Raw genomic sequence first — 27,160 nt, 5'->3', positions numbered from 1 at the left:
AATATCAGCAAACCAACAGTGGATAAAACAACCAACCCACAATTTATTAAAATATCACAGCCAACAATTGGCAGGGCAGTTTACAACATAAAAAATTACTTTAAAAAGGGGGGGATTAATACTGGTAGGTTTAAAAATGAAAGTTTCAAAAGAAGGCAGGGATGACGCCTACCAGACCTCTGCTTGCAAGGAGTTCCACAGGAGAGGGCCTGTCACTCCAAAGGCTTGATCCCTGGTGGAAGAGACCATAGCCATCAGGGGTAGTAGCCACTAACAGCCTCATCCTCTGTGAATTTGTCTAAGCCTCTTTTAAACCCATACACACATAAAAGCCGTACGTAAAAGTATATTTTAGCTTCTTATACCACCCAGACCTATTGTGAAGCTCAGTTTTTTGTGGTACATGTATTTTAGAAATTGTACTACTGTATTAGTCTAAATAATAATTAGAATTTGATTTATATCACCAGTGAATATGTAAATGTATCAAAGCCGCATGAGAGAACCTTTTGAAATAAGAACTTGAGCATTGTGGCCTAAGCCAAGATAAGTGGTTTCATACGAAGTGTAAGTACTGCCTTTGATATTTGTTTGTTTAGATGTATATTAGTAATTTAGTTCGAATACTAATAAGACCTGGTTTATACCACCAGTGAATGCATTAAACATAACTGAAAGCAGAAGGAGAAACTACTGAGGAAGCCCGTCATATGGGCGAAACAGGCGAAAAACGCCGGCAGCCTGTCTATCATTGACACTTCGTTCGACCTGCTGCCACTTTGCTGACCGCCATATAGCCTCAAAGACCATAAAGACTGGTTTGCCTTTCGGTATTTATTTGTACATGCTATCTGCTTGACGTTTGGTTTTGGCTTCTGTGTCAGTGTTTGTATATGGTTCTCTTATTGCTTTCTTTTTGTACTAATAATACTTGATTGAAACTTGATTGAATCTTGTGCCCTTGCGTGTTGCTTGTATTGTATTGGACAGTTATATGTGGTGGCACCTGGTTCCAAACATTGCAGTTTAGCAAATGGCTTAGTTTTATTATTGTTGTTGTTATTGTTGTTGTTATTACCGTATTATTATTATTATTATTATTATTATTATTATTATTAAGGGTTTTCTTGGTTTACAAAGATATCTGCAATGTCTCTCATAACATTTTTACAAATCAGTTTCATTTGTTGAGACATTGGGGAGGAAAGGGGAAGAGAGGTGGATGGTGGGGGGGGTGGGGTCGGGTGACAATGTTTCTATTTTGCTTAATGTGTGTGGGGGATTTTGTCAGCGTCGCTTGTGTAGGTTCTCTGCTGTTCACTTGTGTTCCTTCGATGGTGAGAGATGTTGGGGTTGGCCTAGGATATGGTTGTTCCTTTGTGGTTGGCTGTGGTGGTCTTTGTTTTGTGGGTGAGTGGGGTGGGTGAGTGTTTTGGATCAGGTTAGCCATATTGATTTGTATGCTGTTGGTGGATTTTTGTCATTGTCTTGTTGGGCTGTGTATGTGATAAAGGGGAACCATACCAGGGTGAAGCCGTCTTCTATTTGTCCCCGTGTGCAAATGGCTTAGTTTGTGGTAAACTCTGACTTACTAGAATTCACAAGCATGCAGGCTCCCTGAGAGAAGTTCACTGCTGCTTTGCTCCTACCCCAGTGCTTTTTTTTATTTCTCTGCCATGCTTAGCTAAGCCAAAGTTTGGCTTGGCATGTTGTCTGAACACAAGCCCTTAAGTTCTCTTCTTCCTAGCCATGAGCAGTCCCTGTAAGCAATAGTTTGTCTTACTGTGGCAGGCAAACAAGGGCAATAACTGAAGGTATTTCTTTCCCGTGAAGCCCAAGATACTGAATAGGTTGTTATTTTTCCTTCCAGGGTACCAACCCTGCTCTAAAATGTGTGTATGCAATTATCTTTCGCTTCTGTCTGCCCTGTACAACTCCTCCTTTGATGTGCAACCATGAACAGTATTGTTTTTAGAATGTTCTCTCTTGGCCTCATTATTTCTTTTTTCCAATTACAACAAGTTGTTTCCATTCCCTTCACAGATTTCCCAAAAACCTGTTTTCTAGATTTGTATCTCCCCAAGATTGGGGGGGGGGGGACTGGTTTGGGTTCTTTGAGGAGAAAATGACTTTCCTTCTCTGCACAGCCCTTATCTCTGCCTGCATTCCTCCACTCCCGACATCTGCCTAGACTTCTCCACCTTCCCTTTGTCTTTCTTTCCTCCTCTCCAGAATGCGTGCCTTCTTTCATGTTGGCAAATGTGCCTGGAGCCACCTTCCAGCTCTTTTTCTCCATCCAGCCTTAAACACATCTATAAACCCTCAGCAAAACATTTGAGTTATCATTCTGTTTCATTGTTAGTTAGCCTGTAATTAAAGCTGTTCACCCGCAAAAGAGAAAATACATTATACAGATCTCTAAGCAGGCACTTGACTAAAAGCCTTAAACCTTTAAAATGTTTCATAGTGCCCAGTTGCATTTCTGATTTTCATTTTCTAAATGGTTTGCTGCCACAGAATATACCGGTATTCATTGTAGTCACTGGGCATGTGACCCAGAGTCACTGAATGTATTATCCAAAACACCAAGATGTGTGTCAGAAGCCTGGCAGTTGTGTGTGTTGTTCATTTGGGTTCCACTAACTAAGTTCTACTTAGAGTAGATCCTTTGAAATTAAAGATCCCGAACTAGTCATGTCCATTAGTTTCAATTGTCTGGTTCACTCACAAACCATGGTTTAACATGTGGTGGTGGGGGAACTCCTAAGGAGGAGATTGTGGCTGTTTTGCTCATGCTTTAGCTCTCTCCAGGCTAACCATGACCTATTACCAAGGTTTGTCCTATGGTTTTACAGCTCATGGTTTGTTGTTGAAACGTGCTTGATGTGTGGCAGGAATGTAACAGATGGGACAAGGGGCAAAGTGGAGAGCTTAGAATCGTAGAAACAGAGAAGCAGAAAGAACCTCAAAGGTTATCTAGTTTAACTCCATGCAAGAGAAAATCTACTGTTGCAGCATTATTTGATAGATGACCAGCAATACATTAAAGGAGAGTCTATCGCAGGGGTACACAACCTAAGGCCCGGGGGCCGGATGCGGCGCAATCGCCTTCTCTATCCAGCCCATGGATGGTCCGGGAATCAGCATGTTTTTACATGAGTAGAATGTGTCCTTTTATTTAAAATGCATCTCTGGGTTATTTGTGGGGCATAGGAATTCATTCATCCCCCCCTTTCAAAATATAGTCTGGCCCATCACATGGTCTGAGAGACAGTGGATCGGCCCACGGATGAAAAAGGTTGCTGACCCCTGGACTCTTATCACTTGCAAGGCAATCCATTTCTTCCCTAAGCATTTCATACCATGAACATATATTTCCTAAAGTCTAATCAAAATCCCCTTTATTGTATTTTGGGGCTATTGGTTCATGTATTGCCCCATGGAGCAACAGAAAACAAATTTGCTCCATCATCCATGTGACAGCCTTTCAAATATTTGAAGATGGCTGTTGTGTTTGCTTATTGTTCTGTATTGTATTGTACTTATTAGTATTTTAATTCATGTATCCTATCTGAGTTGATACAGCAACCGAGAAATTTCGTTGTTCCTGCAAGGGGACAATGACAATAAATTTCTATTCTATTCTATTCTATTCTATTCTGCTGTCCTCCACAACTTTCCTTGCCCTCCAGGACCCTTGTCATCTTTGTAATGCTCCTCTGGACATGCTCCAGTTTGTTGGCAGCCTTCTTAAACTTTGGTACGCAGAACCACAATCCCAGTAAAGATCGGCTGGATGCAGGATAGTGACAACCCTAGGAGCGGGGACTGAGATTAGAGGTGTTGGCCAGCCCTGAGAGGATGAATAATAAATTCTCAGTTGTTGCAGATCCTGCAGATAGAAACAGCACAAGTGTGTGTAAGGACCCATGGACATTTCCAGAAACTTGTGTATCCTACAGTGATCCCTAGGCTAGCATGAACTGTTGGTGTGTGTTCGTCTGTGAGTATGTTTAAGCAGGCTACTTTAAATGTTTATTATATTCGAAGGCTGATTTATCCCAGCTGTCATTTCCACTCATTTTACACAGCCTTCTCTGTTTTCCATAGAGGTGAGGTCGCTGTTTGTAGTGCTAACTATTTCCATGGCAGTAGACTGTGATGCCATCAGTGGAAGATTTAGGCATTCCTCTGAGTACTGGCAATTAAAAATTATGGATTGTGAGATAAGGCTTGCCTTTACCAAACTCCATGGCATTATAGCCCACATGGGGCCTGGAAACCATTGCTTAATTCTTCGGGGCCTTAGCATGGGTAATGGAATAAATGAATTGGTGTTGTTTGATCTTAGAAGGAAAACAGTTATGTTTAAAATGAAATAAATTCAGCAACTCGAAAGCGTCTTCTGTGCCTGGGTGGAAAGAACACGTATAAATTGCAGTCTGATGACTACAGTTTCTGCACTAAAATTCCCGGGGAAATTTCTATTGCTATGCCTCAGTTGGGAGCATTTCAGTTTGCCTGTCACGTGACATTGTTTTTGTCCCTTTAGCCAACTTCAAAGAAACATGCAATGAAATAACTAGCTTTAGCCCTTATTATTACACGAAACTCAGAAGTTAGCACCACTGCATTCAGTAGAGCTTACTTCCAGGTAAGTGTGCATATGATTGTGGCCTTAACCTTTCTATCATATGCATTTAAGAAATATGTTTGCCAGAGATCAGTAACCTTTTGATATTATTGTATATTCTATCAATTACAAAAGAATTTCAGAAATAAACTGGAAAAAGAAGTTGCTAAATTACAACTTATTACCAAACTTAAAACCATGGAGAGACCTGGTCTGAATAGAGACATTGGATTCTTATCTCATTAGACATGATAAAGCTATTTTTGGCCATCTCATCCCTTGCTTTTTCCTTAAGACCAATTGCAGTCGCTAACAGTCGTCAACTGGTTTACCAGACCTATCAGCCAATCACCCATTCCCACCACCCTTCTGAGTAATACCCCTCCCCACCCTCTGACTATACATAAGGGTCTGGTGACTTCTGTTTCAGTGTATCTGAAGAAGTGTGCATGCACACGAAAGCTCATACCAATGAAAAACTTAGTTGGTCTCTAAGGTGCTACTGGAAGGAATTTTTTAATATATTTTTTTTACTGTGTCAGACCAACACGGCTACCTACCTGTATCTTTTGATATTAGATAGTATGATTGCGAAACTCTGTCAACAGGCTTTGTTCCATTCCAGTCAAAGTTATGGATTACAGATTTATGGACTACAGATCTGATCACAGCACAGACCTCCTCCTGACATCTATGGATATATCCTCCTTTTAATTACTGTACATATTTTGGGTTTTGGGCAATATTAGTCATATTCATAGTAGATCCACTGAAATTAATGGATATGACTAACTTAGGTCCTTTCATTACAGTGGATCTCCTTTGAGTAAAGCTTGCTTACCACCTAGTGTGTCTACTGCTACAGAAGCAGCCCATGAATTGGATCAATTAAAAGTTGTTATGAAATAGGAGAAGACTATATCGGTATAAACAATTTGGAGAACTGTTTTGCTGGAATTGCACCAAATGTGTTCTTTTGCGTAGAAAATTAAGGTAAAAATTAGAAAAAGGTATTATTAGCACTTGGAAAGTGGGGTAAATTTAAAAACTGTTTCTTTTCCTTAAAATATCCACTGGATGCAGCTATTTTAGCAACTGTTTAACAAAAATGGAATCATTCCAGTGGAATTTTACAGTAATCAGGTCAGGCCCTTGAGTAGGGTTAAGGAAATTTTGAGTGATAATAAGGCCGCTAGTCCGCTAGTATTTGAATATCTTCAAATAAGAGAGAGTTCGGATACAGAGTGGAATTGAGACAGTTAAATACTGTACTGTTGAAGGATTAATTTGAGAGAAACCAAGGAATATGCTGTTTGAAATTTACCAAATTATACTGAATAAGAGAGAAGACAGAAAATTGGATTACACTTGAAAATGGGAAGCAATAGGAGAGAGGGCTCTAGAGGATATGGGGGAATATATGGACAATATGAATAAGTACATTGTATTGATCCCAGTAGTGATGTATGGAAGTGAGAGCTGGACCATAAAGAAGGCTGATCGCCGAAGAATTGATGCTTTTGAATTATGCTGCTGGAGGAGACTCTTGAGAGTGCCATGGACTGCAAGAAGATCAAACCTATCCATTCTGAAGGAAATCAGCCCTGAGTGCTCACTAGAAGGACTGGTCCTGAAGCTGAGGCTCCAATACTTTGGCCACCTCATGAGAAGAGAAGATTCCTTGGGAAAAACCCTGATGTTGGGAAAGATGGAGGGCACTAGGAGAAGGGGACGACAGAGGACGAGATGGTTGGACAGTGTTCTTGAAGCTACGAACATGAGTTTGACCAAACTGCGGGAGGCAGTAGAAGACAGGAGTGCCTGGCGTGCTCTGGTCCATGGGGTCACGAAGAGTCGGACACGACTAAACAACAACAACAACAAATTGATACCATTAATATAAAATTCAAGTTATAGACTAGGTGATATTCAACTCTTTTAAAAGGGTATCTGTGATACTGCTAACAGTAACTCTTGGAAGTGTTGAACAGACAGAGTGGATGTTATCCACTGTTGGTGGACTTCCCAAAGGCAAAACATTTATTTCAAGAAATCATATTTAATATTAGCAGGATACCTTTTATATGGTGTTAGCAGTTAGGATGCTGCATGTAAAATACTGGGGAAAAGTAAATTTCTCTAAAAGAGTGGTTCACTAAACTATGGGAATTTGCAACTGTAAGTAAAATTAGGTGGAATTTAAGGGTTAGACAAGAAAAGCAGAGGATTAATATATTTGAACAAGAATGAGACCTGTTTAAGAATTTTAAGGATGATCAGGTGTAACTCTGTGAGCAGAGGGTTTCCCATGACTGGTAGAAAATGGCATGAGAAGTGGTGTGTGGCATCACATTGACATCAGTCGTCAGCCCGGTGCTAAAAATGAGTACTATGTGCCAGAGTGCAGAAATCAGGCCGTGGCTGCAGACATGGCTAATATTTAATCCTGATGAGGGTTAAGAGGGCAAGAAATAATACAATCACTTCTGGGTGCTAGAATTCTGATGATGCAGTTTCTTCTTTGCCACCAGCACCCATTATCTGGACAAAGCTAAAGTATGGCTGGCATCCTTGTCCTGCCTTTTTCATCTCTTATGTACAAGCTGCAAGAGGCTATCTTCTCATGCCTTGTCACATGTGTGCTCAGTTGCCCACACTGCTGAGATGTAGCCACTCTGAGCTTTTGTAGTCAGGTAGTGGCAGAAGAAGAACATTTCTCTCAGTGATATATCTCCTTGCATGATCATCCTACACAGATCCTCCATGGGAATGTGAAACCCGACTCACACAGGAGCCAATTTGCCCCAGATCTTGTATTATATGGACTCTGTTCATTCTTACAGCTCAGTCCAAAGATGAAATCAACAAGACATGCAAAAATAAGGTTCTTCATAGACAATATGTTGAGCCGGGCTCTTCTGTTAGCAACCTGACTACTGAGTATTTGTCCCAAGCAAGCCCTCACTCTGGTTGTCGTAACCAAAGTTGCGAGGAACCAGTGGCAAGACTTCAGTGGCAAGAATCCTGTGATGATCAGACAGCCCCTTACCCACACCACTATAGGCTAGGACTTCTGAAGGAAATCAGCCCTGAGTGCTCACTGGAAGGACAGATCCTGAAGCTGAGGCTCCAATACTTTGGCCACCTCATGAGAAGAGAAGATTCCTTGGGAAAGACCCTGATGTTGGGAAAGATTGAGGGCACAAGGAGAAGGGGACGACAGAGGACGAGATGGTTGGACAGTGTTCTCGAAGCTACGAACATGAGTTTGACCAAACTGCGGGAGGCAGTGGAAGACAGGAGTGCCTGATGTGCTCTGGTCCATGGGGTCACGAGGAGTCGGACACAACTAAACCAACTAAACAACAACAATAGGCAGGGACTCCTTCAAATGCATTATACCTTCTTGATGTGAGATAATTTTTTACAAATTACAGTACCATGAGTAAATCTGACTTCCTCCCTCTCTCCCTTATTTGGTGGTTTTATCAAACTTACTTGGACTTTGGAGGTTGAGAGACGTGCTTTGGATCCCCTGCAAAGTTTTCACTCTGTCTCACCATATTTTAAGATATTCACAAACTGAACATTGTGCTGTGTTGTCAACACCCTTATAACATTTTTTGTTGCCAGGAACAAAGTCCTGTGTAAACATCTTCTGCTATGTGGCATTTAGCATGCCTCCTTGCCAGTTCTTTTGCCCGTTTCCTTGGTTATTAAGTATTTTCTTCAAAGCAATGCATTTAAGACTTCTGCTCAAAACTCTTGATGTGTGACAAACCCAGTACACCAAGGTTTATAAGCAGATCATTCTCTGTTGAAGATTTCTCTTTAAATTCCTTTTAATTAATATGCTTCTGTATACTTTCTATACATATATGCAGAGGAGGAAGTCCTATTGAACAGACATGCTTAAAATTGCAGAATAAAGTGACAGGTTATTCCTGTATGTATTAATTGCTGAATGAACAGTGCTCCAAATAAATGAGTCACTGCTCCACTTTCCTGAATGAAACAAAAATAGGATGGGGGAAGGAGGTCATATCAGATTTTTCCAGGGGATTTTGCTTTGCGTTCACAATTCTCTCATGATGTAACATAAGTAAGGACTGATGAAGAGAGGCTATAGATGAGAATTAATTCAGTCAGTCGTACTGTGGGATTTCTGATAGTCTTTGGCAAGGCAGTAAATTCTGACCACTGAATACAAATGGTCTCAATCCATCTCTATGTTAATGTTTGGAAAAAAATACTTAAATGGGACCTTTTCTGTTATTAATTTTTAAAAAGTGCTTGGAGTTCCCTAGTAAAAACCTACCTGAGTTTTGAGATCTATGGGGAGGCCTGGCTTGTGGTACCCTCATGAGTATGAGCTGGGTCTTCTTAGTGGCAGCACCTCGTTTTTTGAGCTCCTGCCCAGTATAAATACAGCTGTCCTCCTCTTTATATTCATCCAGGTAGCAGCTGCTGACCTATCTATTTCTGCAGGTTTTTGGAGTATAGTGAGAGTAGCCCTGTTGGATTAACTGAGTGTGATAAGTGTTTTAACTTGTTTAATTTTAACTTGTTTTAACTTGTTGAATTTTACAAATGTTAGCTGCTCCGGGATCTGTATGAGGAAAAGCAAGTATTTGGGGGGGGGGGGAATTTTTGTGTCACCTACCCTTCATCAAGTCAGGTTCCTGGGTGGTGTGCCCCATATATTGTGTCAAATTTCTGAAATTGAAAGATGGCAGCTCACACACTAGGTGATCATAGAGACTGGGAGACACCATGAGACCTGCAGACACCTGTCAGTATCTCATATATATAGATAGATAGATAGATAGATAGATAGAGAGAGAGAGAGAGAGAGAGAGAGAGAGAGAGAGAGACTTTTCTCTAGGGGGATTTTTTCTTTTGTGGTTGATCCCTGATATAGTGGGGTATCCCTGATATAGGCAGAATGCATTCCTGTCTATCATTCCATCAGTCCCTCAAGAACTCAAGAGAGGCTGTGTCTCAAAGCACCATCAGCAGTGACATAGTGCCAGAAAAAGAACAGGTGGTGCAAAATAGCTATGATATTAACAAAGGTCAAGATAAATTGGTAACATGCACAATTAAACTGGGAACAAAATTGGGGAAAGAGCTGATTTCATTTAATTCCGATTACATTACAGAGTGTGCTCTATACAATGGAAAGGAAATTATGTTAACTCATCTGTAGACTATTTTAGTGGTGTGCACATACCCATTTCGCTTGCAGTGTATGTATTTCTAACCATGCTTACATCAGAATTAATTCCCACTGAGCACCGTGGGAATTATTCCTTCATAAGTCTGCATAAGGTGGCAGTCTGAATGTTTATGTCAGTTATGAATTACCGTAGAAAATGTTGTAGGCAACAATTGTGAACATCCTAACAAAGTTGTTTGGGTTTAGTTTGTAACATTAGCTGTTTCTGCGTATGTGTTCTTTTGGTCTATTATGCAGTTTTGTGGCAATGTTAGTAAAGTGTAGAATTCCGATGCTTCCTTAATCGTACAGATTACTCATCATTGTCAGTTCAAAGCAGCGGTCTGAAATGCCTTTTAAGCTAGTCTGATGAAAAGAAAAATCTAATAATTGCTTCTCATTGCAGAAATCTGTGACAAGATAATAGCATTACATTTTAACAATACTTCTATTTTATTAATAGCTGTATCGGTAAAAGTGAACCTTCCATAACTGCGTATAGATGAGTGTTTGGGAGTATGTTTAATATGCAAGGTGGAAATGTGTTTGAGGAAGAATTGTTCTTTCTGATGATTGCTGTGTGTGTGTGTGTGTGTGAGAGAGAGAGAGAGAGAGAGAGAGAGAGAGAGAGAGAGAGAGAGAATTACATAGAATTTGCTGAGTGGTTTTCATCAGATTCCTGTCATAATTGTGCAATTGCATTTTTTGTAAAAAAAAATCTAGTTAGGTTTTATTTATTTTTATAGTATATGTTATCATTATCAGCAAAGGTAACTGTCTCATCCTCTTCTATTAAGCCATGGATGGGGAAATTGTGGCCCTCCAAATGTTGGCTTCCGACTCCCAATGACCAGGGGTGATGAAAATGGTAATTCAGCAGCAGTGGGGGAGCACCAGCCTCCCTAGCCCTGTGCAAAGCTGTTGACCCGGGAACTTTAAAGCTTTATTTTGGACCTTGTGTTTCTTGGTACCACTTTCTGCTGTGACCTATCTGTTAACAACAAAGTTCAATGCATCAGTTGTGAGGCCTGTTTTTCTTTGTGATAGTTATATTGTGGTGGAGAATATTTGAATGGAGAGGCTTATAGTGAAAGAGACTACATTTACCTCTACTACTGGATTCCTATTGGAAGTACTTTTGGATGTATCCCAATAGCTTGGATTCCCCTATTACATTATGTATATGCCCAATTAGTATGAGGTTTGTAATTCTTATGATTTCAGTTGTTAATTCACTCAAACCCCAAATTATATATTTCTTTCTTTAACTGCCAGCCTTACTACACGCCTGCCAAAAGCTGGAGAAACCATACACGGTCACAGGTTTTTCTCTGGATTTGGAGGGAAAGGTGCCAACCAGTGTGTCCAAGCTGCTCGACTTGGGGCGAAAACCTCCATGATATGCATGGTAAGCGTCTACTAGGTTCACATCTGCCTCAAATATACGTATGGTTGTAAGTGTATTTTTAAAAAGCAACAGTGAAAAACAAATAAAGAACGGAGGGTTCAAGTCAGCTTTCTAGCAGTGCACCTTAAGCGTGTTCCTCAAAAGCATGGTCTTTATTGCTTTTCTTAAAAACAACAGTGGGGCAAGTGGGGCATATTTTCCTCAGGAAGGAATTTGATACAATGGGTACCCCCACTGGAAAAAGCTCTGTTTGTCAGGCTTCAGGGAATATGATCCACACACACACACCCAGTAGGCTTCCAGGAATAGACAAAACAGGGAGAGTTCTTACCAATGTATTTTATTTGATATTCACAGAGAGAGGTTTAGAAATGCTGCCTCTTAGAGTAATGGCGTTGCTCCGAGTAATCCCCAGCCACCCCCTTCTCTCCTCAATCGTCAACAGCACCACTCACTTTACGGTGGCCATTTAGGGCCATTTGTCAACGAGCCCTTTGCTCTCCTATTTTCAATGCTCGCCCGGTTCTGGGAGAAGGGGTGTGTGGAATGCTTTCTAGTGATAACGTGTCAGCCAGCTGCTCTGGCTGTTCCCCCCCCCCCAATTATTTCCCAACTCTGCCCTTCCTCTACCTCTGAACTGTGACTTTCCTCAAACCACTGTTGTAAATCTATACTGTCTTCCTCTTCTCTGGAAGGTTCAGGAGGGGGAGGCGGGTTCCACCATCCCTCCAGTCCCTGACACTGTTTGTGGTAGCAGTATTCTTACTTGAGATACTAGTGGCACCGTTAATAGCTCTGCTCAAGGGAGATGTAGGAGTGGATAGTCTTTAAGGTATCCCAGATGCAGACCATTTGAGATGGGGATAGGCCAGGCATCCCCAAACTCGGCCCTCCAGATGTTTTGGGACTACAATTCCCATCATCCCTGACCACTGGCCGTGTTAGCTAGGGATGATGGGAGTTGTAGTCCCAAAACATCTGGAGGGCCGAGTTTGGGGATGCCTGGGATAGGCTGTAGCTCAGTGGGTATAGCATGCAGAAGGTCCCAAGTTCATTTCCTAGCATCGCCAGGTAGGGCTGGGAGAGACCCCCTGGCTGACTTTCTGGAGTGCTGTTGCCAGTTATTATTTTTATTTTATTATTTATTTAATTTCTATACCAACCTATACCCGAAGGTCTCAGGGCGGTTCGTATCAAATATCAAAGACATAAAATCAGTTAGTGTCAACAATATTGAGCTAGATGAGCCTATGGTCTGACTCGGAATAAAACAGTTTCCTATGTTCTTATATTCCTATTTTCCAAATGTCATTGGACTCAGCCCAACTCCCATCAGTCCTGACCATCAGTCCCAGACAGCATGTCCAATGATCAGGGATGATGGGAGCTGTAGTCTTAACATTCGGACACAAGCTCTCCACTCCTCTTTTGAAGGCTGAAACCTGCACCTTGGACTTCTAATAATGCTGTAATGAACTAGTGAAAACCAACCAACCCACCCACCCTGTATTGCTGCATCCTGGACCAGCTGATGTTTCCAGAAATGTCTTCAAGGGCAAGCACATGTATGTCATTAGTCAAGGCAAGAGATAGCCAAATCAGGCCAGACAATGGTTCAGCCCTTCCAGAAAGGGGTCCCCCAACTAGTGAAAATAACTCCTGGCCACAGACAGACACATTAACTTAAAGGAGCAAAGCCAAATTGACTGGCACTCCTAAGGAGTGTGGCCCTACATCCACATTTAACAGACCATCCACCACCACCCACCATCTCAATTTTATCTGGCTGAGCTTCAGTTTTGTTCCTTTGCAGCACTTTAAGAATGAAAGTCACCTCTGAACCTAAGTTGTGCTTTGTTAGCGAAGGCTTGGGTTTGCTAAGTATGGAATGTAAAAAAAAGCTTTCAAATCGTAGGTCACTGCCAACTGATGTAGGAAACAATCCTCTGAAACAGCATTGCTGTTTTCGTTACATAATGGTGTGGGTGCACCTATGACAGCAATGAATTTGGAAGCTGAATTATGACCTCCTAAACTATGATTTAATCCCCCTAACCCCCAAATTGATGTTACTAGATTTTTAATTTTTGATAACAAAAGTTGAGATTCCTATGCAATAAAAATAAGAAATATACTTCTTAAAATAGTTATCAATTGAATCTACTTATGCAGAACAGATAGTTGTTGTTGTTGCTATTAATTGAAATTATATACCACCCTATACCTGGAGGTCTTAGGGTGGTTCACATAAAAAAAACACCACAAAATACATAATCAAAATAAAAACAACAACCCAGTAACCCTCCCCCAAACCCCACATTTTAAAAGGGAATAGTGCAATAATAAATGCTTGCAAATACTCCTGTCCACCCCAATATAATTAATTTGCAGGTTAACAGATTATTTTGATTCTGTAGGCCAGTCTTAGCCAACAACATCATGCTGGAACATTGGATACTAGGCTGGTGGGAGGGCAATCCAAAAATCAGGAGGGTACCATATCACTGCAAAACTAATTACTGTATCTTCCCTTTCAAAGAGTCTTGCTTTTGTTATCAAATGCTTGAAGGAAGGGGCATAAGAAAGAAATGACCCCCAAATAGAAAGTATATTCTTCCCAAAGACCTGTCCTTAGATCCTAGAATCCCTTCCAACTCTACAATTCTATGAAATTAGTACCATATTTTTTTTATCCCAGACTGACTGAAATCAGTGGCTTGAAGCAAAAAGAAAAAATTAAAAAGTCTTAGATGGTTTTATGCTGCATTCTGCACTACCGTAATGCATTGAACCACACAGAACACTCTTGGGAAGCAGAGCTAATGTCAGCTCTGTTAAAATGTTAGCAGAGGAATCCAGGACCGACTGGGAATCCTGAAACCACAAATCGCTCCTGCTCAGTTTCAAGAACCACTTGACATGTTTATTTGTCTAATTCCTCTCTGGTCTGTGACCATAACAGTCCATCTTTACCAAAATGTCCCTGATGCCTACGTTCTCCCTTAGGAACAGTGATATTATTTAATGGCATCTTAATAGCATCTTCTAAAATGGTTTGTCTTGCCATATTCTTTTGAAATCACTTTCAACCCATGGTGCTAAACACTCACTTAAAAATCTAGTTTTGTGAAACTTGTTTTATGGATATCCTATTTTTGCATTTTTAAAATACTCTTCTCCCAGAGAGACCTTACACTACATTATTTTGCAATCACTTTATACAGTGAAAGAAATCCCAAGTGGGACATTGTAGAATCCAAATATGAGTTGCAGCGATACAGCAAAATAATATGCCTATTAAACTTTCTGGGTGGAATTCAATATATGGTATGTGCATGGGGAACAAGATTCATTCCCACACTGAGATGTTTCCACCCTCTGCCTGCACCCCTCAAACCTCTTTGGAGCGTCCCCCAAACCTCCATAGCGGATTTAAGAAGAAGAAGAAGAAGAAGAGTTTGGATTTGATATCCTGCTTTATCACTACCCGAAGGAGTCTCAAAGCGGCTAACAATCTCCTTTCCCCTCCTCCCCCACAACAGACACCCTGTGAGGTGGGTGGGGCTGAGAGACTTCAAAGAAGTGTGACTAGCCTAAGGTCACCCAGCAGCTGCATGTGGAGGAGCGGAGACACGAACCCGTTTCCCCAGATTACGAGTCTACCGCTCTTAACCACTACACCACACTGGCTCTCGCCAGGGGTGAAGGAAGTCCCCCACTTTTTTGAATGGACCTTGTTATGCTCGCGGAACAACTTAGTTAAATCCCACCTCATGTATTTGAAATGGTCTTACAAAACAGGAGTGCAGATTGCTTTAATGTTAAAATTTGCTGAAACTACAGCCTCGGTGAATCAAGATGCACAAGAAGAGAGTGTATCTTTCCCCCCTTGTTGATATAGAATATTTGCATTTGGAATACAATGCTATAACACATGTGCAAAATATAGTTGCATAACATCAGCTAAATGTAAACGATCTAATGTTTTCACCTTTGCTGTGTAGGTTGGGAAGGATTCCTTTGGCAATGATTATCTTGAAAACTTTAAGAAAAATGGGATTCCTACAGGTAAATGTATCGTATTTTAACGACGTTGCACCCAACTAAATCACAGACCACCAGTGGTATGGGCGTGGGGGCAGCAGTGGCATCCTCCCAAGGCTGGTGAGATAGTACCAAGGTCAGGAAAGCTCTGGGCTGACAGTGGCTGCCTGCAGGTGCATGCCCACCTGCAGAGCCACTGCCACACTAGAGCTCCCCTGACTTCTCCATCTCCACATCCTGCTCTATACCCATCCTGATGAACACAGGCCAGCCAGAGGCTTCTGGATTAGACCCATGGAAATGAACGGGCAGGCTTCCAAGCAGTTTACAAGTATGCAAACCAATTATACAAGCATTAAAATAGAAATATCCATAATTAAAATACCCAATAAAACAGCACTGTAATTGAAGCAAGAGATCAAGGGAAGGCCTGCTTAAACAGGTATGTCTTTAAAAGCTGGCTGAATGCCAAGGCAGATGGGACCTCTCCTTTTTCAGCAGAGTGGGTCTTCCACAACTAGGCCAGCGGTGTAAATCGTTACAGTGTGGCGTGGCTAATTGGATTCCATTTGTTCATCCTAAGGCCCTTACCCTGGCAATGCAGGGGAAGTCTGACTTTCAGATAACCTGGTCCAGAGTTGTTACTTGCGCAGAAAGCCCTAAACAACACCTTCAAGCTGGTTTGGCGACTGATAGTTAGCAAGTGCAGGTCCCACAGCCTGGGTGTGACATGTACCTGGTAAGGGGCATCACCCACCACCCAAGCAACAGCCTTCTGCACCAGCTGCCATGTCCAGAATTGCCTTAAGGGAAGCCCCACACAAAGCCCATTACAGTTGCCTAAATGTACACAGGTGCCACAGTGTCCAAGCTCCATTCTGCTTTTGTGGTTTAGTCTTTTTAGAGTGGAATTCTTAATGACCTGAAAGCCTGTTTGTTTGTTTGTTTGTTTGGCTGAAGAGTGGGGAAAACATTCTTTAAATAAATAAATTATATTAACACAGGGAGTTGTTCTATAGCAAGTCAGAGACCATTGGCCCATCTGGGTCATCCTCTTATGTACCCAGCTGCCTCATCCCAGCCAGACGCAAAAGATCACTGCGTTCTGCAGGAGAGGGCATCCTCCAGATGCCATCCTATAAGGAGATCAGTTTCAAATGATGCCAGCAGCACCTACCCTTTGAAAAAACCCTCCCATTGCATACCAGATAAGTGCCTCCTCTGTGGGTTTTCAGCACCTGGTAAAGGCGTTCCCCTTTCAACAAGCCTTCAGAAAGATTTATCCCAATTGGTATCTGTCCTGGATCTGAATTGATTTTATGTGTGTAGTTGTGCCCACCCCGTGGAATGCCCTCCCATCAGATGTCAAGGAAATAAACAGCGACCTGACTTTTAGAAGACATCTGAAGGCAGCCCTGTATAGGGAAGTTTTTAATGTTTTATGTTTTAATGTTTGTTGTTTTAATTTGCTGTAAGCCGCACAGAGTGTCTGGGGCAACCCAGTTAGATGGGCGGCAAATAATAATAATAATAATAATAATAATAATAATAATAATAATAATGGTGGTGTTTTAATTGTCTTAATATGCAATTGTCTTTAAATGTTTTATATTGTATTGTAAGTTGTTTCAAGATGCCTTATGGAAGGTGATTCATAAATGAAATTATTATTATTAATATTATTATTATTAATAGTTCAGCATTGTCTACAACATTGACTTTTAGCTGCTCTCCAAGATTTCAGACAAGGACTTCTCAGAGTCCTACTTTAAGATGCCATAGTTTGATGCAAGTGCAAAGTACTTGCTCTATACCTGAGCTACAGTCTTCTCCCAAAGACAGAAGGATAAATTATAGCAATGAGACCCAAACTGTCCTCTGAATCCATCATTAGTTGAGATTTTAATCTGGAACTAAATCAACAGCCATTATAATAGTTACAATGAAATATTAACAACAAGCTAGGTGGCATTTCTAAGTATTGAGTAGGATGCTACACACAAAGAAAAAGAATCACCTGTGTGATCTCTTTCATAGTTGTTTATGGGGTCCAAAGGGGAATTTGCTTTGGAAAGACACAGAGGCTGTATTCACATCAACACCGCACTAATAATTTCTATCCAAAGTCCTCTTCCTCTGCTCAGCAAAGCAGGCCAGCAGAGGCATAGGAAGTTTGTAAAACTGTGTGCATGAAACTCAAAAAAGTAGATAAAGAAAAAGAAAATCTTCATAATGACCGTTCCTCACATAAAAGGGGAGGCGCATTTTGCGCGGTCTCTGAGGCAGCCCTGGAAGTTCGGAGGCCAACGCTGCCTTCCCGGGCTGGATACTGGTGGTCTCCGCCCACGCAGTTACCTGTCCAATCCAGCTTGGGGAGGCATTGCTGGGGGGATTGGCCAGGTAGGAGGAGGTAACCTTACCTTGCACACGGCTGAAGCAGAGTGCTCCAGAGCTTTCCCACCCTCCACTCCCCAAAAAATTAATGATTGCATTACAGGTTATTTTCTTCCACAGGCATACACGCATGCAGGCGCTGCTACAACAAGGCTGCTGTTGAGGGGCCGGAAAGGAATTTCCCTGCATTGGCAGGTTTTGCTTTTCCCGTAGCAATTCGTCACAACTTTGGTGGATGCAGGCCTTGGGTGGAATCCTTTAGTCATCTACATAAATGGGGGGGCAGTGACCCCCCCACCCTCATTGCGGCGGCGATAACAGGGTTCCTATAAATGGGGCTAAGGGGGAGGCATTGACCATACGCAATAGGCTGTCATTGCCCTCCCCCTGCAGTAGCTGCGATCGAGGGGGGGAGGGCTATCTGCTTGAACATATGTTCTCCAGAGCTCCAACCCCCGCACATGCTGGATAACCCTGAAATTACCCAGATGCCCGGCTGGGGGCTGGGAAGGATACACGCCCAATGCCTGAGCCAAGGTCTCCCTACATCTGAATTCTTAATAAAGTTGTGGCCAATTTTATTCCCATAGAACATGGTCTTGTGTCATCATTCCGCTCGGGGGCTGCCTGAGGCTTTGGGGGACTCCGCCTGGCCACGCAATATTAGAATTCTAAGTCACCCAATGAAGTTGCTTGGCAATATGTTCAAGACTGGGGAAATGTACAACTGTGTGGACAACTGCAGAAGTCACATAAATGTTTATTCTGCCATGTGTACGTGAATTAACTGTACACTGCAGCAGGGCCGTCTTAAGCCCATCAGGCGCCATGGTGCAAAGGTCCCTCCGGCGCCCGCCCCCCCCCCAAATTGCCCAGAGTTACTGACCTTTACTGAGCAGCACTTTGCCCCATGCCGTCTCGCAGCTGGGGGAACTGCTGCTGCTGCTGCCCAGGGTGGGCGCGGTGTCATGGCCACCAGGTGCCGCAAAGGCAGAGGATGACAGCGCCGCCACCGTCGCCAGCAGCCTCAGGACCCCCTGAGCCGGGAGCACTTCCCCGCCTCACAGCACAGCCAGCAGGAGGAGGAACAGCCTCGGCCACATCAGCACCTGGAGTGACCCGGCGAGGGTGCACGGCCCTTGAGCTTCCTCTTCTCTCCTCCTCTTGAAGCAGAATCAGCGAGACTCCTGCTGCCACTCTAGGCAGGAGTCTCGCTGATTCTGCTTCACGAGGAGGAGAGGAGAGGAAGCTCAAGGGCCGTGCGCTACTGCCACCGTTGGGGGGGGGGGCGCCGGCAGCAGCTGCTCCCAGCTGCTCCCAGCTGCTCCCAGACACCAGCCGTTCGGGGGCACTTCCGCACCCCTGGTGGCCAGGCGCCCTGGCGCCTTGCGCCACCTGGCCCGGGCCTAGAGACGGCCCTGCACTGCAGCTTCCAATAAAGTCTGTATTAAAAGGCCGCTTTTGCTGAGAATTAACTGCAGTTAATTAATCTGAGTTTGTTTTTTGTTGTCTTGTGGTTTTATTTTAGCACGTATGAGGTTCTCCTCACCCCCTGGTATTGCTGCAGTTCACTTTTCTTTTCTTTTTAATACCAGTGGATTTATTCTAGTTTTCACTATTCTAAATGGCATCTTATTTTATTTTATTTTATTCTAGAATTTGTGGGCCAAACAGAGGATGCTGCTACTGGAGCTGCTTCGATCATTGTCAACAAGGAAGGTGGGTATCTAAGGATATTCTGAATTCTCCCCCAACTGTTGTTCTAATGAAGTTGCTGGGTTTTGAAGGCAAAAACAAAACAAAAAATTCAATCATTTTTCTAGGATTCTGAAAGTTAAAGTGGCCTGCCCCCCATGTTCCTTAGGTTTGAGCTGCACTGTGGTTTAACGTTCACTGAAAACTAAAGTTCTCCTCACACTTGGACAATAAATAACCGTTGGGGCGGGGGTAGAGAAAAGAAAAACCAACCCAACAACATCCAAGGAGGAGAGCACTACAGTTCATTACATTAGTCAGTACAACATTACTCTTCCCATTTACACTATCCTTGCTTAGCGGAATTAGTTTGCTTGGTAACAATAAAACCTACAGTTTTATCCTGCTCTTCCTTTTCTCACAAGCCTTCATAGATAGGTTTTGTAGCATTCATATTTTCAAGAAAAGGGTTGTTTATAACAAAAGGGAGAAGAGCTGTATCTCATTGGTAGGACATCTGCTTTGCATGCAGAAGGTCCCAGGTTCAATCCCAGGTTACACAGCAGAGCTAACTGAAGCCAGGTTATCCCCATCCAAATCGGTACACAGGTGGCGCTGTGGTCTAAACCACTGAGCCTCTTGGGCTTGCCGATCGGAAGGTCGGCAGTTTGAATCCCTGCAACAGGGTGAGCTCCCGTTGCTCTGTCCTAGCTCCTGCCAACCTCCTAGCAGTTCGAAAGCACACCAGTGCAAGTAGATAAATAGGTAATGCTGTGGCGGGAAGGTAAACAGCATTTCCATGTGCTCTGGTTTCCGTCATGGTGTTCTGTTGCGCCAGAAGCGGTTTAGTCCTGCTGGCCGCATGACCCAGAAATCTGTCTGTGGACAAACACCATCTCCCTCAGCCTGAAAGCGAGATGAGCGCCACAACCCCATAGTCACCTTTGACTGGACTTAACCGTCCAGGGGTGCTTTACCTTTTACCTATTCCCATCCAGGTAGTGGTGGTAGAGAAAGTGGCAAGGCAGTCTCAGGTAGTACCAGGGCCCTTGTACTGTTTTGTTCCGCTATAAGAAACTGCCATTCCATTCTTCCTTGTTATTGTCTTTTTTTTTCTCCACCCATCATTCCTTTGAGATACAAGATGTTCCCTTGTTGCTGTTGGTTATAGATATCCTAGGAATAAGAGGGAATATTATGACAAACTTGGGGGCTTCCGGCTATTTGCTATGACATTTTACTGACCCACATACGAGTTTTTGATGGGGTGGATGCCTTGGGGTCGAGCAGATCCTGACAACATTGACAGAACTGTAGTATTCTGCAGACCCCTTCCTTGTGTTGTCTCTCCCTCCAAATGCTCTGTGCAATTTTCCGCATTGTTTGACTTGTTCTTACGTGTGAGATGTCCTCTTGTAAAGTGCAGATTAGCTCTTACAAAACCAAAGGAGAACATTCATCCCTAGTCTGGAAGAGGAAAGGATGGATGGCTGACCTGTTATCCTTGATCAAATTCCATAGCACTCTTTTCTAAGAGCTACTTCTGTTCTGAGCAAGGATTTGATGGGCTAAATAGCAGACATATCTACATCAGGTTAATTGGTACAGATAAGCTGACCCTGCCCAGAACCTATTGCTTAAGACCAAAGGTCGAACTTTGTTTTTCCCATGCATGAGTTCCACAAGAAACTAAGCAAAGATCAGCACTTGTAGACATAGGCTGGGATCTGGAGGGCAAAATTCACTTCCGCTCATGCAAAGGCTTCTTCTCTGCATGACATTCCATGACATTCTGGAGGACCTTCCTAACCTATGTTTAGTCCTGAAAGAAGCTCTCAGAATCATGCTATTCCATGATCACCTCCAATATTCACGTGCTTTCCTTGTGCCTGTCTAGTAAGATGGTGCTGAGGGGAGCATAGTAATTCTGGGTGAGAATGACATCTCTTTTGTTCCCTGGCTTGGCCTCTGATCAGGCGTGTCGGTGTGTTATGACTGTGAAGCCTCAAAGAATACTGGCCAGTCTAGCTGAGAGCACCAAAATAGGCTGCTTTACGATATATATAAAAGCCAAGACAAGTGCGTGACTTCCCTGGGTGGCTTCTGGGGGCTCAAAACCCTGGCAGGGCCCAGGGCTGTGTTAAAGACCTGGGGAGGCCATCCCAACATTTTGCTTTCCTACAGTACCTCTGATGTAGCATTGTTCTGGGACATTGTAGAAAATTTTAAAAAGCAAAGCGTAAGATGAGCCTGCTGGGACAGGCCAATAAACATTCTAGTCTGGCATCTTGTTCTCACAGTGACCAACCAGACACCTTTGAGAAGCCTGCAAACTGGACATGAGTGCAACAGCACTCTGCCCTCCTGCAATTCCCAGCAATTGATATGCAGAGGTACAATGCCTCTGTCAGTGGAGGTAGAACATAGCCATTCATAGGCTTGTCCTCCATGAACTTGTCCGATCCTCTCTTAGACAGCTCATTCGGTAGAGCATGAGACTCTTAAATCTCAGGGCTGTGGGTTCGAGCCCCACGTTGGGCAAAATATTCCTACATTGCATGGGGTTGGCCGAGATGACCCTCGTGGTCCCTTCCAACTCTGTTCTATGATTCTAAGTTGGCGGCCATCACTTCTTCCTGTGCGAGCAAGTCCCATAGTTTAACATTGCACTACTTGAAGAAGTTCTTTTATCTGTCCTTGAACGTTCAGCTTCATTTTGTTGCCGAGCAGCTTGGAGATCACTGTAGCACTGCTGCCACCCACCAACACTGCCAGGTAAGTGTTGTTCCCACCAACGCAGGAGACAGAGACAGTTTGCCAAGGGCCCCCTCAGAGTTGGAGTCAAACCAGGAAACCAGCAGAAGCCTGCTTCAGCTTAACTGTATCTTTTGCTGTTAATTAATCATTACACAAAGACTGAAGAAAGACTTTTTCCCATGCATGCGGATGCCTGAGTACAAAAGGTCTTAAGTGTACCTTGATACCAGTGAAAGCTTTTGTGTGTGTACGTGTGTGTACACTCACTCACACACACACACACACACACACGTAAAATTTAAAGAAGTAAGATTAAAGAAAAGTATGTCAAACACAAACTTTGACTCTGGAGGGGAGTGGGGAGATGTTTCATGGATCTCGTGTGTTAGCTTAATAAACTTGGCAGCTGTTGCACCGCCAGAGGGGCGCATGTTGGGCTTTTCAACATCGTAGGCAGGAGGTAAAAACAGAGGAGCTCCACCTACAGCTTGACCTTGGCTGCTTGAACACTGTCACCTAGCGAGCTGTCGTAGCTTGCTTGCCAGAGGAAAGTGGTTTAGAAAATGATACACAGGAATGCCGATTCTGCTGCTGAGGTTGTTGAGAGGGTGTGCCAGAGTGTGGTCACTGTTGTCCAGCAGCACTAGCTAGATGCTCCAGATTAAAGGACACCTGCAAATCTTGGTCTGCTTGTCACTTAATCCACTTCCTAGGGTGGAATTCTCAGTCTCACCATAAAACAGTAGCCTTCAGACTTTTCAGACCTGGGACCCGCTTAAAAAAAAAAGCAAATTAACGGTGCTTATTTTCCATTCCACAATATGTTTGCAGTTCCTTTTCTGCTTTAAGAGGGGATAATTATATTCATATCCCAGATTTTTTTGGGGGGGGGAGGGCAGGAAATAAAGAGGACAGGACTTCAGCACTTTCAATAGTCTTGCAAGATGCACCTTCTAAAATTCCCTTTTTGATACAACTTTGAAGGTGCAGGAACTTTTCCCTTTTCCCAATCTCTCCACTCTAGACCCTAATGTAATAATAATAATAATTTATTATTTATACCCCACCCATCTAGCTGGGTTTCCCCAGCCACTCTGGGCGGCTCCCAACAGATATCAATAAATGTACCACATTACCGTAATTTGGGATCTTAACAACTTGATATGGGGTCGTAATGTGTTTGTTTTGCTCCACATTCTGGATGCCCTTCTAGAATTCATTGTGTCTCAACTGTTTGGTCAGAACAAACCAATTGAGTTAGTTCTTCATGCTGTCAATAGTTATCATATTCTGTGGTGTGATATATATTTAGTAGCCACCAGCTTATTTGGACTTTATAAAAACACACACCAGGTGGATAAGTATCTTAATGGCCATTGTGGCTAAAAATGGAACCTTTATTTAGTTCAGAAATTCTGAGTTGTATCCAACAAGGTCATCCCAGTCCTGCAAGGACTTCCACTTGAGCAACAAGTTTATCCCTGCGATCCTCCCGAACTTAAAAATGGAAAGCATAATGCTGGTGGTCAACAAAAGAGGTTTAAAGACTGTCTCAAGGCAAATCTTTAAAAAATGTAGTATAAACACTGACAACTGGGAAACCCTGGCCTGCGAGCGCTCCAGTTGGAGAACAGCCTTTACCAAAGGTGTCATGGGCTTTGAAGAAACTCGATCTCAGGACGCAAGGGAGAAACATGCTAAGAGGAAGGCACGCTTGGCAAATCCACACTGTGATCAACTCCCGCCTGGAAACCAATGTCCCCACTGTGGAAGGACGTGTGGATCCAGAATTGGCCATTGTTGGACCCATTGTTAAAATCATGTTTATGACAATTATGTTTATGACAAAATCATGTTTATGACAAAATCATGTTTAAGACAATTTTACTCGGCTACGAGTGATCGCCAAAGAAGAAGAGAAGAAGGGCAGAATATAAATAAATACATAAACAGAACTTCCCTTCTTTTCTTGCTCCTTCTGCACTTCACAAATCTGTTCTGGGGTTTCCCCATCCTTTCAGAGCAAGCTTTAGGAGGGGGTGCAAGTGGAAGTCCTTCGGCACATGGGAAAACTTTGTTAGATAGACAGTATTTCTCTGATTAAAAGGCAGCACTGCAAACACTGGTAAGAGTCATCTCAGTCATGCGCTGTTTGAGAATCTCCCAGGGACAACTGGGTTGCCATTGTTGAAGATAAACCACTGGGCTTTGGTGCGATTCAACAAGTGGATTTCTTTCTTCTTAAGTCTTGCAAGCTTTGCAACAAATTGCATCATGTGCTTCATATCTAGGACTAACGTTATCTAGGACAAACTTTCACACAGTTTCTAGTACCTTCCTATTGAGGTTTTCAGAAACTAAATGATAAGAGTCCAACCCAACAATGACTCTAGGAGGAACTCATCCCAGGAAGAGGAGGGGGACTGTGAAGACCCCCCCCCCAACACCACTCAGGATCCTGAAGAAAATGCTGTCACAGTCAAGCTCTCTAGTTACCAGCCCCGAAAACAATTTGCCTGCCCCCATGACCCCTACACAAATGCTTGCCTCAGGCACAGACTCTGCCTTCACCAAAGAGCACACGTGCACACATATACAGGAGCTGCGGTGGTGTTTGGGCCAAAAGAAATCCAGAGCTGGCAGATGAATTCTTGCCTGGTGCTTCACTATGGGTGGGGAGCAGTCTAGTCAGGAGGGGGGAGGAGCCAGAGAAGAACCAGGTGTGCACTGAGATGCTGAGCTGGAATGGGGAGGAGCTTCCTGGGGGGATGTAAACCTCCTAGTCCAGGCATCCCCAAACTCAGCCCTCCAGCTGTTTTGGGACTACAACTCCCATCATCCCTAGCTAACAGGACTAGTGGTCAGGGATGATGGGAATTATAGTCCCAAAACAGCTGGAGGGCCGAGTTTGGGGGTGCCTGTCCTAGTCTCTCCTGGACTTGTGCTGGAGATGACGGCTGCTTATCGTGCTCCCATAAGCCAGCTCCAAGCTCAGCGTCCCATAAACCTGTTCCAGTTACATTTGCTCTAGCTCCAGCTCTGGTTCACGTTGTGAACAGACACTGTGCAGGGCACATTAGGTGCAACTCGGGGGCTCTTGGTGGGCATGTTAATAATACGCAGGTTTCTTTCCCCTGTTCAGACATTCACTGAGAATATGAAAAGAAGAATGCAGCTCCACCCACTGGACCGCCCATAACTCAGGCCTTGGTGCCTTGAGCAGGAGAGTCTGAATGGGGAATCAAATGGTGTTTGGCTGAATACACTTAGAATTATTCATGCAGTCAGCGACCCCAGTCATAAGTCTGCGTGAATTCAGACACGAGGATTCAAACTGCATTCTCTGCAAGGATTTGAAGTGCATTTAGCTGAATGTGTGTCCCGCTTCAGACTTTCCTGCTCAACACATGAAGTTTGGGGTTGAACCAATTAAGATACTGTAGTTATGGTTAGCATATGTGATCTTCTCCCACTGTTCCTCCACACATTTGGAGAACAGGACTTTTGTCTGATAGGGAAAAGAGAAGGGCAAAAAGCCTGGGCTTTAACCAAAATAAGCTTTAACCTGACTGTTTGAGCTATGTTACCAGTGGCGAAATTGCTTTGGAAACTTGAATTCCTCCCTGTGAGTTCATGATGTTATCTTATCACCTTATTTTTGGAGGCACTTTTTTGCACGCAAGGCACTCGGAAGTCTCATTCATGAAAAATACTGTGTTCCTAAAGCTTAGCTCTTTCTTTGCAGGCTAAGCCAACCCACAGCCAATCAGGTGACCTTTCATGATTTGTAAGCCCCAACTCTGGTGAAGCTTTCATCCCTCCAAGTGCATCCCACCCCCAAAATCAGCTTCCTGTGGCTGCAGCTATGACCCAATACATCTTCCAAATGCAGTGGGATTTACTTCCAAGAAAGAGAGGAGTCTGAAGTGCAGAATCACAGGGATGGAGTTCAAACCCTTTCTTAGCATTTCAAGCCCTGACACACAGCCGGAGTTGAAACACATCAAACCATGACATGGTGTACCGACATGGAATTGAAACACAGCCCCACTGCATTTTAAGCCTTTAATGCAGGCATAGGCAGCCTTGGCTCTCCAGATGTTTTGGAACTACAACTCCCATGATCCCTAGCTAACAGGGCCAGTGGTCAGGGATCATGGGAGTTGTGGTTCCAAAACATGTGGAGAGCCAAGGTTGCCTATGCCTGCTTTAATGTGTACATGGCCTTAGCAACACTCCCTAGCTATAGCAGTAACTTCAGGAGCAGGCATATGCTGGTGTGGAGGAAAGCCAGGCTCAGTGTAGTGTGTGGTGAAGCAGCACTGACATCTCCTTCCCTGGGGTCATGGAGACTCCAGGAATATAATCACACCAGGCAGTTGTACCATTCTCTGGCTTGGATGTGCAGTATGTGCAACAGCACCACTGTAAAACACGCCCTAAAGGCAAGGCTGCATGCTACAGTAAGCTGGAGCTATACATTAGGATAAACTCAGGCTGCTGCCGAAAGCAACAGACCCTTGTCACGTTCCCCTCCTCATCCACCCCTCTCAGAATAAAGTGTAGTGAAACATAACCGAGTTCTGATGTCATCATCAAAATACAAATCTGAAGTTGTGGTGTCTGTTCCAAGGAGCTCCGAGGAAGCGGTGGGCTCTTCTAAAATAACTTGACGCTTGCTGTTTATTTGTTTTATTTCAGAATTGTTAGTCCATTTATTTGCAAGTTCTAGTCATCACAGTACTTTTTCTCTTTTAAAAACAAACACACATGCTGAAACATTAAGTAGGTGCCTTCTGTCTCAGTTTTTAAACAGCTGTTGAAAACTGTTATATACCGTTTAAGCAGGCAATTAAGAATAACATCTTTCCATAATAGTTGGCTATTTTCTGATTTCAACATTTTATATAGTTTTAATTGAATGGTGTTGTGTATAATTGTTGTAAACTGCTCTGACACTTTTTATGAATAGTGATATGTAAATATTTTTAATTGGCAAACAAATAAAAGC

At 43.2% G+C, this 27,160-nt stretch overlaps 1 protein-coding gene across 4 annotated transcripts in view; it reads left to right on the top strand.

Annotated features, from left to right (window-relative positions):
- Positions 1–27,160, top strand: part of RBKS (ribokinase) — a 76,444-nt gene that overhangs the window by 5,978 nt on the left and 43,306 nt on the right. For all 4 annotated transcript variants that reach the window (XR_009557383.1, XM_035111508.2, XM_035111505.2 and 1 more), the window contains exons 2-4: positions 11,127–11,259; positions 15,264–15,327; positions 19,354–19,416. Coding sequence is in view for 3 of the 4 variants with exons in the window: in XM_035111505.2 (XP_034967396.2) it covers positions 11,127–11,259; positions 15,264–15,327; positions 19,354–19,416 (260 nt within the window). In the remaining variant the exon portion in view is untranslated. The remainder of the gene's footprint in view (positions 1–11,126; positions 11,260–15,263; positions 15,328–19,353; positions 19,417–27,160) is intronic.

This window comes from Zootoca vivipara, chromosome 3, assembly GCF_963506605.1.
Source record: "Zootoca vivipara chromosome 3, rZooViv1.1, whole genome shotgun sequence".
Classification (NCBI taxonomy): domain Eukaryota; kingdom Metazoa; phylum Chordata; class Lepidosauria; order Squamata; family Lacertidae; genus Zootoca; species Zootoca vivipara.
Note: the sequence above shows the minus strand (reverse complement) of the source record. Positions and strands in the feature narration are given on the sequence as shown.